The 15,629-nt window shown below is 42.3% G+C and overlaps 1 protein-coding gene across 3 annotated transcripts in view; it reads right to left on the bottom strand.

The window, feature by feature from the left end:
* Window positions 1-15,629, bottom strand: part of SUGCT (succinyl-CoA:glutarate-CoA transferase) — a 291,279-nt gene that overhangs the window by 234,288 nt on the left and 41,362 nt on the right. For all 3 annotated transcript variants that reach the window (XM_053359422.1, XM_053359421.1, XM_053359423.1), the window contains exon 9: window positions 5,816-5,911. In XM_053359422.1, the coding sequence (XP_053215397.1) occupies window positions 5,816-5,911 (96 nt within the window). The remainder of the gene's footprint in view (window positions 1-5,815; window positions 5,912-15,629) is intronic.

Raw genomic sequence — 15,629 nt, 5'->3', positions numbered from 1 at the left:
CCTCAATTAATAATGTTCTTTGCAGGGCACATAACATTTCTATTATTTACTTCCGAAGCAGCGTGAAGATATAAATTTGATTTTCAATATGAATTATATCTATAGTAGCACAATTCAGATTTCTCCCCCCCCCCATGGACTCTGTGGCCTAGAGATATATTAAACCATACTGACCATCTCAGATAGCCCCATAAGCACACCTGAGATGCCCAGGGCATCGGAGTGATGCTGAAGGGCAGCCAGTCAGTTAAAACCTTCTTGCACTTACTTGTGCTCACAAAAAAGCAGAGTGGGCTCTCCAGTAGGGATGGGGGAGAAGTTTGATTCCGCATTTAAAGCCTAGTCTTTCGAATTTGCTGTTTCCTAAACAATGTGAGAACCACAGTCGTCCTTCGAAATCTGGATTTTGTGATGCAGTTCTCCAGCCAAAATGCATGTATTAGGGGAAACTGTGCATAAAAATGAATATATTTGAGAAAATCTAAAATGCATTATACTGGGGGAAATGCTTGCAAAAATGTGCACATGAGTTAAAACCGCAAACAATTTATTAGGAGAAATTCAAACTAAAATGCTGATAAACTTCATGGGATTTTTTTCTTTTAAAATTACAAATGGGTACAGTAATGTGGTGATCTGAATTTAAGACAGGAAAAAGGAGAAACGGAAAGAAACAAAACTGGCAGATCCTTCCATTGCTAAGCTTCAGACAACCAGCTACTTTGCAAAGAGACAAGTGCTGAAAACCAGGAAATGACTGGAGATAGATCTGAAATGGAGAGTACTTTAAAAGGCAGCTTGTGATATAGCAGGAGAATCGGCTTCTCAAAGAGTTTAAGGCATCCTACTAGGTCTGCTCCAGTAACTTGGGATGCGTAAAGCAATTATTTGGAATATCTCCAATGTCTGAAAGCCGTAGGATATCCTGAACAAGAATTATCATTGGGAAGAAAAGCAACTTTCACATAGAGTTATTGCTCTGCTTTTATTCTAATCTTTGATTAATCTGGTTTGAATAAAAGAAACCAACTAATGACCATTAGATAAATGGCAGACATCACTGTTTAGGGAAGTTTTTAATGTTTGAAGTTTTGTTCTGTTTTTAGTGTTCTGTTGAGAGCCGCCCAGAGTGGCTGGGGAAACCCAACCAGATGGGTGGGGTATAAATAATAAAATTATTATTATTATTATTATTATTATTATTATTATTATTATTATTTAGCCACCCAGTCCATAACCAGGAAAGCTCCCCTTAGGACAAAAAAGGTATCTCAATACAGACAAAATCTTCAGCATGGTCTAAAATGGATCTAGAATTTGGGACGCAAAGGCAACAGATGTTGCTCCTCAATGACTGTTATGCAGAAGAACAATGCCTTTGTCTGATACTGGAGGTAGGATACAGCCATTGTAATTAGTAGTTCTTAATTACTGCCATACCACTGATAGAAAGTTGCTATTAAGTACCGTATTTTTCGCCCTATAGGACGCACTTTTTCCCCTCCAAAAATGAAGGGGAAATGTGTGTGCGTCCTATGGTGCGAATGCAGGCTTTCGCTGAAGCCTGGAGAGCCCCACCGCCAGCCCCACAAGCTCGGGGGACAGCGGGGAAGCGGAACGCCACCATCCCGCTGTCTCCCGACGTGGTTTGGAGGCTGGCTTCCCCCTCCCCCAGCCCCGCATGCTCCCAGAGCGGGCTTTGCGCAGCTCTCCGCAAGCTGTGGGAGCCCGGCGCGACTTCGCGCTGGGCTCCCACGGCTTGCGGAGAGCTGCCTGTTCTGGGGGCTGGGGTTGGGGGAAGCTCGGGCTTCCCCCGCCACAGTCCCGCACCTGGGGGGGGGGAATAAATTTTTTCCTTTATCCCCCCCCCCAAAAAAAATCTAGGTGCGTCCTATGGGCCGGTGCGTCCTATAGGACGAAAAATACGGTAATGTAAAACTGGTCAATTTTATTGCATCTCACATAATTTTTTGTCTATGGCAAAAGGTCATCAAAGAAGGTTAAATCCATACAAATAACGGCTTTTTTAAGTCTAGAAATCATCATAAACTAAGATAACAAGTCAAGCCAAATGCATCTCTAGCATTATTTTATGGAAGTTTCACATTTCCATTCCAAGAAGACTTGGTCCACTCACAATGCTCTGAAGCTATTGAAAACACCTTGTAAATTGCTGTGCGAGGAGAATAATTTCACCGCTAGCATGACAAGGGAATACGGGATTGCAACTATCATTTTTTCCCCCAGCGGAGAGACAAATCTTATGGCAATAAAAGGAAATCTTTGCTTGTGAATCGGGGTCTAATATAACAGGGCTAATGTTTCTCTGGTTTGAATGTACAGTGAAGTGGGGTGACTGTGGAACAATGGCTCAGGAGGACCGTGATTGTCAGATAGATTGCAAACAGCTGCATGCCTCCCTGAATCCAGCCATGCTGGTCTCTGGCTGATTCACTTTCATTCTGACCACCCTAAGCCCTTCTTCCAAGTTTCAGTAATAAAGGTGCATGTGTTATTATTACAGGTTTGAGATGGAAATATAGTCCAATAAAAATAAAGTTGAACTTTAAAATAATTGCAAGAGAAATGGTTTTTTGAGAGAACAATCAGGCTAACATAACATACTGAAAGTTGCAATGTCCAGCTCAATGCAAAATGGCTTTTTCCCCATTCCCCGTTACTAGGTAGTCACTTGATTTTGTAGTATCTCCACTGCTATGGGGTCAAATGTGCCCCCCCCCATTTTTTGGAAAATTAACTTTGCAAACACTGAATATCAGCAGAACCATAATGGGGGACGGAATTCCCTCCAATATTTAAGCCTGATCTTGTAGGTTTTACTTTCTATAGCAGCATTAACACTTGCTGGTGTTAAATCATTACACCCATAATCAGTGCTCTCATAACCACATGCAAACTAGTCATCTACAAGACACAGTCAAGCATGATGGCCCCATATCAATAATAACCAATGGGGGTTAGTAATTAATAAGGAACTGGGATGTGCTCCCTACAATGTGTTTGGGGCCACCCCCATTGTTTGACAAAGGAGGTGGCCCCAAAAGAAGTAGTGGATCTTTTTCGACCTTGCAGGGGACACTGTGATTTAGAGTGGCCAAAAGTAGTTCCTTGACTATTACTAGAATAGTACTAGATGCCATGTTTGACAGTGTTGTGCATCCAAATCAAGCATTAAGCCAGATGCAATTCAATTATATCTCACAGTGAACACTCCCCTGGAGGTGTGGGCATATTGGGTCATAGAAGCTGGACATTGCAACTATTAGTATGTTGTTTCTTAGGCTAATATTGTCTCAAATATATTAGCTATTGTTTTAAAGTTTGCAAGTATTTTTCCCTATCTTTATTGGAGCAATGGCCCGGAATATGCTAAAAACCAAGTAGGAAATTTGGTTTAAAACATTCTGATCAATTTTAAAAGAAGCCAATTTCAAAAAAGCCAACTATTGGTTATGAAGTTGGCTTTTTAAATTGGATAGTTCATGCATAATCCTAAAACAAGATTCAATGAAATCTTGAAGCAGAAGACGCACAAACAGTTCACCTGGGATCATCCACATAGCAGTAACCCATGGTTTAGTGTTAAGTACAAACCATCTCACAGATATCAAAACTCATATTTTCCAGCAGGCAGTTTCTGCTCCAGTTTCTACTAAACTTTCTCAAGTTTAATAAAACTCAAAGCAAGCGAACATTTAATATATAAAACTGAAAGCATCCCACAAGATTAAGTACAATTAGAACTAACACACTTGCTGATTACAAACACATTTTAAACACTAAACAAACAAAGTATTGTATTTTGGTCCTTTTTCTTGCATGACACTGTTCAGGGATGTGTCATGCACAGAGACCCAGATGTTGAAAATATTGACTTTTAAAAAATGAAACATCTGTTAAAAAGAGATTCCCAAAGGTTATTTAATCCTCCATGATTTAATGACATTCTGACATTCTTAAAGTACCATAGCAAAGTCCACATCTTTTCATAATTGTAATTTAAAGCTTGTCTGAACACACATTTGCGCCAATTTTTAAACAGTCTCAAGCAAAAAAACAGCTCAATTTTCTCCTGAATTTCACTGATTAAAAAACAACAACCCTTAGCCAACATACTATTTACATAATTTTATCAGTGTGCTTTAATCTACATTTAACCACCTCAAAATGTTTGGAAACATACGACTTCCTAGAAGAATATAATCTTTAGTCATTATATATTATATTTCAGGAAGCAGAAAGGTAGTGCATCATATCTTTGGGGATTATAACTTAAACATTCTTGGGTTCTACTCCAAAAGACACCAGACTAGCTGATGCTTTGTCTGGCCACAGACTCACTCAAACTCGGTTTAACCATCTGTTAAAGGAATGCAGAGCAGTTTTACGTAAGACAGAGCAAACATCTAACAAAACAGCAGATGTAAAACCCACAAATATTTCTACTACAAATAACTGCACTGTGTACAGGCCGGTCATACTACCACACCTAAGTAGCAGAATTATATTTTTTTGACCCGCGCTTACAAGGTCTTCTGGCTGCTCCCTGGTCCTTGAACCACTCTCAGCTAGAGAAACAAACATCTGACCATCTCCAATATGTATTTCCCCCACCCCACCCCAAGAGACTGCCTTCCATTGCCATCCTTGGGACCAACATAATCTCCATGCCCCTGATACTCCATGTGTCTAAGCCATATTTACTGAACCTTTTCCTGTCCTATATGGTGCATCTTCTTCTGCAACAGGGACATCATTTTACTGTCCCTGTCCTGCATTTTGGACTTTACAACTTTACAAGCTCACCAGTCCTTTCAAATGATGAACTTACTCAGATAGCAATATCTACAAAGAAGGAGACTCAACAACGCCCCACCCCCCTGCTTCCTGGTGAATTTTTATCTCAATCAGCAACCTTTGCACCCTCAGTCACTATGGCTACAAACTATAATGTTTTATTTTATAGTTTTTATCTGGGGACAGTATTTTGACAATTAAAAGCTGGCAACCAAACCAGTGACATAAGCAGTTAAATGGCTTTTCTAGCAATGGTGCCATCTTTGTAAGTTCAGGTGGCACTATCTGTATTTATTTTTCTCTCTCTCGCTTTCCTCCCAAAAAAGGGAAGGAAAAAGTTGAGAGAAAATGAACAATGCCCACCTAATTAAACTGAACATGATGAAGGTGGAAGTGGTTATTGGTATACCATTAACAGGAATAAAAGCATTACATATACTAATAGAGTAATACTGCTATGGGAATACAGTTGCAAACACTTTGTATAAATATTCAGGCCTTGCAATTTGGAGTTTTGTATTAATCTTGGCTCCTTTGAAAGGTTGGTTTTCATTAAGTTTCCATCTCTCATAGTTACAGAGAAACACTTTAAAATACACAAAGGCTCAAAAACAACATAAATCTTTTATAAGACCCCCGTGGTCTTTATGCATTTGGTGCGCAAAGCTAGCTTTCTCTTTTTGTAAGTGCTATGGAGTGCAAACCATGTTCAGTAAATTAGATGTATGCTTTTCCACTCAGGCATAAAACTATCAAGCCCATAAAACCACGTTAAAGCCATCCCACCATAACTAACATCTTTGATCCATTCGAATCCAATTTCTTGTTACTAACTTGCTTGGTGATGAGTACATACGCAAAGTACAACAAGCAGGAAGTGAATAGAACCTTTTTTCTAACTAGACAAGCTGCAGATCACAAGAAGTAAAGCGTTTGTCCACTTCAAAGCTATCAAAAACCACAGAATGAGAAAAAGGCCCCTGCCCCATTTGCTTACCTGGTAAGGAACAATGCTTGCATGGGCAGTACCCCAGCGTTTGGATTCTGTCTTGCAATTTAGGTAAGTGCTTGCTACATAGGTAAGGCAGGCGACCTGCAAACATGAAAATATGAAAAAGGCAGTGTCAATGTATGGAGATGTCTGCAACACTACATAGCGTTTTAGAATGAAGGTGCATATGCCCTCCAAATTCGAGTCAAAAAGCATCGTTTCAGGGCATGAATTATTCTGTAGGAAAACAGGAAGAGAATTACTTCTACAAGGTGAGCTAAAAGGCTATAAACGCTGGCTAGATCATCACATAATCAAAGAAAAGTGGGATCGTTATAAAAGTCTTTCATAAGAAGATGGTCAGGTGCTTTTCATTATCAAATGTTGGGGGTTTTTTGTATTTGCCAGGATTAACTAGGACACAGAATTTGGTGCCAAGCCACTTGAGGCTAAAGAGCCATTTTGTTCTTCCATGGCCCAGCACGGCTCCATTCCCTGGGGCTCTAGTGTTGGCTCTTGGTCTGGCCTGGTTATAAATTCTCCTAAATCAGGCCAGATCTGGAATCTGTCTGGTCCCCTAAAAGGATGTCACTGTCTGTTCTTGCTCTCCCTTATCCCAGCTTCTAGAGACCAAGGTGGACTTAGCTGGTGTGCTTCAGAAATGATTCTGTATTTATGTTTTGTACTACAGATTTATTTTGGAACTTTCTATATATGAGCTGCATTGAAAAAGCTTTGTTTTGCAAATAAATATTTAAAACAAATATCTTTTATGCAAGAAACAATTTATTTTGCTAAAGAAAAAAATGAAAGGCAAAACTTATTACACATAATCAAGAGAAACACCTAATATTTCAGCTGTCTTATTTCAATTTCAAACGCTACGTTTGAAGTTCAAGTGTTAATTAAAAATAATTATTATCTGGGAAATTATCCGGGAAACAAAGAGCCAAAAACCAAATTAAAACTCAAATGTCAAATTCTGAAGTATAAATCTTGAGGTTGCAGTTTCTCCACAGATATTTGAAATATGAGTTTAGAGAAATGTTCAGACTCAAGGAAAGCAGCCTTTCCCAGTATTTTTGTTCTAATCTGGTTTATCAGCAGAAATAGTCATTTTACAAGTCTTCTCTCCTGTAGGCTGGCACTTATGGGCAAAGCTACCAAGAACCATTCCCCGCTATTTCTGGGACACTAAAAGGTGTCAGAAGCGAAGTCTATGTTTTTTTTAAAAAAAACAACAGATAATCTGTTCCATAAATCTATTATTTGTTGCCTACCATCTAAAAAGGTAATTGATCACCTCTCTGGGAGCCCGTACGGCTTAGCACAGATGTGGGGAACCTCTACCTCTCCATATGTTGCTGAACTTCAACTCCCATCACCCCTGGCCATTGGCCACACTTGCAAAGACTGGTGGGAGCTGTAGTTTAGCAACATATGGAGGGCTAATTGTTTCCCACTCCTAAGACAATTGCCTGCTGATATTCCAATTGCCTCTTACAATTACCTAAAATGTGCTGGAAGCATTCAAAGGTGCACTCGCATCTCACACAAGCCAACAGCTGGACTCAGTAGGCTGTGATGGGCAAACTAAGAATACATCCTAAATCACAGCAGAATCTTCTTCAACACCCAGTATTTCTTCAGCAGACATGCAACCCCTAGCAGCCACTGGAGCCTCAAGCAGCTGATTTAGAGGTGCCACAAAAAAACAACATTGAGAACATATTACTACTGGGTGGTATAAAAAAAATGGTAAATGAATACATTGTTAGTTATTATTGTTTTATTTCTACTACCAAGGAATAGTGCTTGCTTCCTTTTCCGCCTCAGATTCTAAAATGACTTGACAATCCCTGGACACCAGGCAACCTCACTTGTGGGGTGAGGGATATCATTCGCTGTTCTGTCTTAGGCAGCAAAACGTATTTGCCAGCCCTGAAAGCGGCAAAGATGTAGAACTGTAGTTTCTGGGTCCCAAAGTCTTCTCAGAGCTTAAGGCAGCTGCTTCTTCCTTCTGGAAATACAGGCTGAACTCCCTTTTCCATCTTCCCATCAGGCCAAAGCAATCCTGCTCATCGGAGGATGGGAGGAGTAAACATCCCAATATGCACCTCCACATCAGTGGATATCCCCAACCTTCTTGAGGCTTCCCCTTCTTCCACGATTCCTTGGGATGCTCATAACCCACCAGGAGTCTTGAAGCCTGCAGGCACCAGTCGACCTCACCCTGACCCACCTGCAGTCCATCCAAGCAGATTACTGGTCCAGCTACTTGTGAGCAAGTAGCTTCTTCCTCACCAAAGAATTCCCTAAGGAGTAGGAAACTGCTTTATAGGATCATTTCCCTACTTCTTAATACGTTTGGGTCTATTGTTTGCATGTGTTTGGGGGAAGAGACAATTGCGGTTATTTTGAATTTCTTCTTCTTCTAGGGCCACAGCAGCTCCAAGAGAGCTAACATTCATCAGAGCTTCCAAATGCTTTGCAATCCTTAGGAGCTAAGACAAAATAATACATCCCATTACCCAATTATTTAGTCTGCAGGTTACAGAGTTTTCTTTAAAGCCTACAAGGCATTTTTTGTTTCCATCTTAAGTAGCAAACCCAAAGGGGTGGCCTTTAGACATGAAAGCAGATGTCCCAAAAGATACAGTCTCAGCATTCATTCATTTGCACAGACAGACCTACCTGCTGTAAATATATACCATGTCTGTCTATATTTACCAAACACTCTTTCTTCAATGTATTGAACACACACACACTTGAATTCTTCTGTCTGCAATCACAAAGGATGATCATGTCACATGTTTCATTCTACACACCTAGTAATATCAGAGCAAAACTGAAATTCCCCCTTGTAATGCTAAAACTTAATGTTCTTAAAACATTAGAATCAGACAGCCAGGGAAACAAGACACTAAGTGCCAGAGGGGAAGAACAGGCAGAAAAGAGGGAATCGTGTTTCAAGAGGCTTTTAAAAATCCCACAAAGTGTCATTACTGTGACTCTGTCAAAATAATATGTATGTAATGTCCCAAGCAAGCATGGGTATTAAGAGTTAAGTTAAGTTAAGATGGGAAATAATTTTTTAACAAACCATTTTCTTTATCTTAATTCATTGAAAATAATTGGGCATTCTGCATCTTCATATGGCTTTCTTAAATTTAGATACACCCCAAAGATGTATTTCCTCCTAGTTTATCCACCACAATTAGAAGTGGTGAAAAGCAACAAAACTCAACACAAAACAGCTTCATAGCCCTGCCCAATAAATATTTATACTTGGCACATTTATGGATGACATCAAAGGATAGGATCAGAATGGTGAAATGTCAAAATTGGCCATCCTCAGGCAAACAAAATGCCATGCAAGGGTGAGAGATGTATGGCAGTGAGTGTTGGCAATACCTTGTTGAAAGATGTGAGCAGAGGGAAGGCTAGCCCCATCCTCATAAAAGCCTCACAGATTTCTAGGGTGCAGCATCAATTGCTGGAGAAGGAACTATCTTATTGGGTGATATCCAGTAGGGGTAACCAGAGGTTAGCAAATTTGCTTTCATATGCTGCTATGGTTAAATTCTCTCTCTTAGCTGCTTGTTCATGCAATGTATTTATTACCAATAAACAGTAGCTTTCTGCATGGCTGAGAATCTATGCAACTGCAGTAACGTCTTGGGATTTGGCTAAGTGAGTTGGTTAAATCATGTGCTAGGTACCCACATCAGCACTGCCAGTTCCCAGGAAGAGGCCTGTGAAATTCTATAAAAGTTAGTGGAGACCATGAAGAACTCTCAAGAGATTTATAAGTAAGAAACAATGCATGTTACTAATATATGTTACCCTATTCCAGCTCAGTGTTGAGCTTAAAAACCAACCAACGTGTGATCAACTTTTCTACAGCATGTGGTTTCATCAGGGCAGGAATTTTGCTTATTTCCATTAAGCTGGGAAGGTCTTTCTAGTTGCTGAGAAAATGAAGCATCCTCAAATAGCAATGACCCTTTGCTTTCACAGGATGCCTTTTAAAGGAAATATTTCAAAAGCATGCTTTCTTTCAACCGTCTACACCGCAGTCTACAGTGCTACGAACTCTTGCTTCATACTACACAGACAGAGAGATCAAGGCGGCAAATGGCTCTCTACATTCCTACACTGTGGTAACTGAATGAACAAAAAAAGTGGCCTTAAGGCTAAAAAGACACTTGAAAGTTGCCTATTACTACGTGCTTTTGTCCTACTGAGCCGTGAGGTAACATACAGAACAAATCTCTGGAGGCAAGTTGCGTTTGAAATGGGACAAGTTTTTAACATGAGAGATTCATCTTTCCATCTTTGCAGCTCCGATGCGCCCACTGATCACCCAGCTATTTTGCATTCCTTTGAACACTTTGTGTTGTCTTGAGTACAAATGCATGTTCAGCCATTCAGATGTCAAAAGACAGCACTGCTCAAAAGAAAAGTGTCATTTAGAACTCTATTTGATTTAGGATATGGCTGAATTAATACAGGCAACTCCCCACTCGTGCGCATTTGAGTTGTGGATGACACACGTGTCATTTCTGGCACTGCAAGAGGATGGGGCAGGGGCAGAACAGACTGATGCAGGCAGCGGCCAGGAACGCAACCCCCACGTGAGTCGGGAGTTGCCTGTATTAACTTTCTGGGCATACAGAGTTTAAATACATACAGAGGTTTCTCCCCCCCCCCCAACCTGTACATATCCCCAAACCCACCCCACAATTATCACAAATAGAAGACAAAATTTATTTTCAAACTTATTTTGATTCTGCATTTTCAGATATGTACTTGCCCAAAATGTGCAAATGCTGAAAAGATCATGTTGGGTAAAAAAAACCTCTCTGGCATTTCTTCAGGCCTCTTTCAGTTGCAGGCCCCTCTGCACTTAACAAAATCTGAATAAATAACCTTATATCTGTATCTTCCTTGATTGATGAAAAATAATGTGGCTGATTGAGCAGATAACATTCTGAGAAGCAAATACAAAGCTCTCTCAAACGTAAATGAAAATAATCCAGGTATGTCAAGGGTTGCCAACATGAGACCTACAGGTGCACCTGTGCTTGTGGAAGCCATAGCTGTCAACTTACAGATTTGAAAATAAGGGACCAGCAGCCTTGAAAATAAGGGACCAGCAGCCAAAATAAGGGACCTGCAGCCTCACTTGTTCCAGGCACTCCAGTCTTCCTGTCCTCCTGCAGTCTGGTCAAACTCATGCTGGTAGCTTCGAGAACACTGTCCAACCAACTTTGTAACCAGAGGTTCAACTGAATAGAATCTGAATCACATGCACCACAAGGCCTATGCAGCCTCAACTTAAGATGGCTCCCCGGCCTGGCTTTGCACTGCACTTGCAACAAAATGGCGTCCAGCATTCAAAAAACCCCTCAGCTTGCATTAACTAGCCACACACAAGGCATGCAAGCTCCTCCCCCCAGTCATTCCTAGACTTATTGGGTGAGCAACACAGCCAAGCAACACAGTTGGAGCCTCCCTCCTCCCTGGCCGCAGGGAGGGAGGGAGAGGAGCTGCTTCCTTTGAAATTTAAGGGACATCATTTAAGGGACATTTAAGGGACATCTATCAATAAGGGACAGCAGCGGGACATGGCGCTGGAATAAGGGACTGTCCCTTCAAATAAGGGACACTTGACAGCTATGGTGGAGGCTCTTCCTTAATGTCCACACAGTCCCCCCTCCTACAACTGAATCGTGAAATAGGGCTCAAAAGAAGAACTCTGCACTTGCTAATAGAGAAGGTTGTGGTGTGTTCTTGGTTGTGGTGCGTGTGGGGTGTCCATGAGTTTATTCAGTTTGCAAATGTGCCCACAGACCCAAAAAGCTTGATGACCCCTGATTTATGTTATGGTTGCTAGCAGCTAGTGAACTTTGGTGGATAAAATGCTGGACCTAGGAAGCCTACATTCCAATCTATTTGAGACTGATTATATTTCTATACCACTTTTCATTCAAATGAATCCCAAAGCAGCTTAGAAACAATAAATATTATTAGCATAATAGAACATAATAGAACATCATAAATACAACATAAATAATATAGAATTATTAACAAATCATAAGTGAATCAATTACAATCTATAAAACACTGTTAAAGCAACAGCTACAAAATAAGCTGAACAACCCAATTAAAGCTAAAAGTCATATTATGTGATTAATAAATCAATGCAGCAACACTGAGACTTGCTGGAGGACATGGAATTGGCAGTCCATGGTCTGTCTTTGTTCAGATGATTATCTACAAAAAATTAATTGCTGGTGAAAAGTGCAGCTTGTTTAACAGCTGCTGAGCAGAGGATATTTCAACATCTCTTTTTTCTCACCCCTGCATGACAAGCTGTGCTTCCTGAAATTCCATCTTCTGTGGAACTTTTAAAAGGTATTTGAGCTCTCTGCCTCCCTTGCATCTGATCACCCCAAATATGTTTGGCCAAAACAGCAGGTGTGATAGTAACACTGCACCCCAAACAAGGAAAGACAAACTATCAGGTTTAGGAGAGGAGAAATCAGCGGGCCTGCAGACGAGAAGCTGCACGCAGAAGACAAATGGAAATACAGAGGTTGGAATGTGTGCATATGTTTGCATGAATGATGAACACATGTATCTTAGGTTTCTTTTAGAGAACACAGAATACCCAAGTGAGAAAAATAGAGAAAGATACAACTGGAAGAAAAGGAACTGGAAGAAAAAGTGCCAGTTCTGCCCATCTAAGTGGGCACATATGGGGTGATACAGTCCTTGAAGTAAACTGGTCATAAACTCTTGTGCGCTTTGTAGTGTCATAGCAACACCTTGAACTGAGCCAGGTAGCAAAGGAGAAGCCAGTGCAGTTCTTCTGAGGAAGAGTTTTCTGTGCTGGCAGGACTTGTTGTGATGGCCTGGGAATCCGATTCAGAGGCTGAACCGGAGGAACCCCAGCCTGCACAGGAGTCCCCGCCTCCAGGGCCAGCTGAGCTGGGGCAGGGCCTTGGATCTGAAGCGCCTGCACCTGTGCCGGATCCCCAGGAGCAGGCACCAGGTGATTCCACTCTGGCTCCGGAAGTGATTGAGGACACAGTGCCTGCAGGTGCGCCTCTCCCAGCCCTGTCAGGGGAAGGTGAGTCTCCCCCTGGGTCCAGTAACCCTCCGTCCTCTCCTGAGCTGCAGAGGCTCAGGGCAGAGAGGCAGAGGGAACTGGTTTCTCCCAGGAGGAGTGCTCGCCTTAAGACCAGGAGAGGAGGGTCTCCTGGGGGCCGGGACTGCCCCTGGCCTCAGAGAAGATAAAGGCCAGTCAGCCCGGTCCCAGGTTGCGGGAGCAACGTCGTTGAATACCTGCTTCTGCCCGGACCCAGACCTGTCTTTCCAGAGTTCCCGTCCCGCCCGACTTCCTGCTTCGGACCCCGCCTCGCTCTTTGTGAACTGTTTCCAGACTCGTGACCCAGGACCGGACTTTGACCACGCCAACGGTAACCTCCCCCCCAGGACCAGCACACTTGTGCTGTAGCAAATCATGTTACAGCAGTCAACACTACCTTCTCAACCAAATGCAACCACATACAGCAGGCATGTCCAAAGTCCGTCTTGGGGGCCTAATCTGGCCCCTGTGGCTCAACAACTTCAATTCTAAAAAACTTTGGTCGGCCCTCACACATGTTCACTTCATCAAATCTGGCCCTCTTTGAAAAAAGTTTGGGCACCCCTGACATACAGGAATCCCATCTTGAAGACACCAATATCTGAACAACTGTAGTCACCGCATTGCACTGAAGAATTAATGGCTAATGGGATAAAATATCATTAAGCATAAAATTTGTCAATAAAGGGAAAGAAAAGTACCATAACCAGAGTTGATCTATAATTGAAAGAAAATGCTGTATATTTTTGTGACTTAAGCATGAAATTAAGTAATTAGAAGCAGAAAAGAGGCTTACCAGTAAATGTGCAATGCTAACAATGCTGACTAGAGGCGGCAATGCAGAAGAATTTCTTGAGGGGGGTGAAAGTTAGGTGTGTTGGATCCCCCTCCTTTAAAAAAACAAAAACCGGCAGCCTCCCATATTGCATTGCAAACCTCTTGAAGCGCCTGTGTTTCGAAAGCATCTCACCCCACAGCATAGGGGTGCAGGCTAAGAGGGAAATAGGCACACAGTGGTTGGTCGAGTAGCTCTCTGGATCAAAGTGATATTCTTTCCTTGGCAGAAGTTGGGGGGGGGAATGCACAATAAAGACAGCTGAATTTTATGGAATTGTAAGATTCCTTGCTTAATGTCAGACTGAGGCAGATGGTAGAAACTGAAATGGCTCAGGACTCTTGTTGTTTGCTTGCTCCTCAACTGGTTACAATTAAATTCAGGAATGATATTATAAAAACTTCCAAGAGATATTTTCAGGCCACAACAGAAGACACAGATCAGTTTCATAATTGGAAACAAGTATGAAAACCACTTCCTTCTTATTTACTATCGTCTAAAGAATACTGTTTAGATGCTGATGCTAAGAAGACGAGTTGACTATCATAAATAACGTAAGTGGAGGGGGAAGTTTCAAAGGGACTTTATGTTAGGGGTTAAAAGTTTATAGTCAAGGCACTTTGGAATGCTGGTGCCCAGCCATTAATTTCGGATCAACTCGTAAAGAACTGCTCCTAGTGAGAAATCAGCTACTATCCAGCTGTGGCCTGATTTAGCAAATCCACAGAATTAAAACCTTATGGAGCTGGTGTTCCCAACATGGCAACCATGCAAGCCTTCAGCCCCAGCCCACTGCGCCCTTGAAGCCTCTACATTCCTCACTCCCCTTTTCCCCTTGTTAAGAAGGGAGAAGAGAACCACCTCTGCCTAATAAACCTTCAGTAGAGAGAGAGGAACTCCAGTTTTTCATGCTAAGATTGGAATCCAAGAAGAAAGTGGAGTGACTGGGAAGAAGAGATGCGAAGCGTGTTCTCCTTCATGGAGAGCACGTGTTGCGGTGGGGGCCGCCAGGACACTCCAAAGTTGAGGGCCGGCTAATTGTTCGTTGGCCACTGATGCGATTGGGGCTTCCCTTGTTGTTGGGAAGAAGTTAATGTTGTCATTTGTTGATTGACAGCCAGAAATGCTAAAACTCCTTGCACGAGGCTAGGGCTTCCTCTTTTCGCCCGTGCATCGGATTGCCCGTCCCCCCCTCCCTAGAATTAGGGTTGTTCGCTTTGACCTTGCTATGCCTGTCATGGGGTCGTCTGCTCTTGGGGCAGGGGCCCGGTAGGAATTTTGTCCATCTGGCTGATTGGCTGGGGCCATTTGGTTTTTGCCTATCGTCACAACTTGTAAGGTTGCGGTTAGGCATTGGTTTATGGTTTGGTTGGTTGAGGGGCATGGATTGGCTGTGCCTGCCCCTCTAATGCTGCTGCTGCAAGGGATTCCGTTAAAGGAATCGGGGGCTAACTATTGCTTGTCCACTCTGTCAAGGGGGCTCGGGCCATAGCAATGAGCTCCTGGTTGCATTTGGGGTGAGGGCAGGTTCCCTGCTCTGTCGCTACCCCCAAGTGTATTCCCCTATTCTGACTTTCGCATCGTGCGGAATGTCAGTCTGTCCCCCATGGTGGGGGCAGATAGTCGTAACCAATGCCTAAGCAACCACTCACAAATTTGTATTTTAATAAAGTTGTGGCCAAAATTCTGTGTGATGTGTGAGTTATTGGGGTGGCCCTGGGGACCTCGACACGCAACACATTTTGAAAGGCAACAGCAAGCAGGGAGTGGAGGACAGACCAGGAAGAGAAGGAATGGGAAGAAACTGAGTTTATGTGATTATTTTTCCT

The sequence above is a fragment of the Podarcis raffonei genome, chromosome 12 (genome assembly GCF_027172205.1).
Source record: "Podarcis raffonei isolate rPodRaf1 chromosome 12, rPodRaf1.pri, whole genome shotgun sequence".
In the NCBI taxonomy this organism is placed as follows: domain Eukaryota; kingdom Metazoa; phylum Chordata; class Lepidosauria; order Squamata; family Lacertidae; genus Podarcis; species Podarcis raffonei.
Note: the sequence above shows the minus strand (reverse complement) of the source record. Positions and strands in the feature narration are given on the sequence as shown.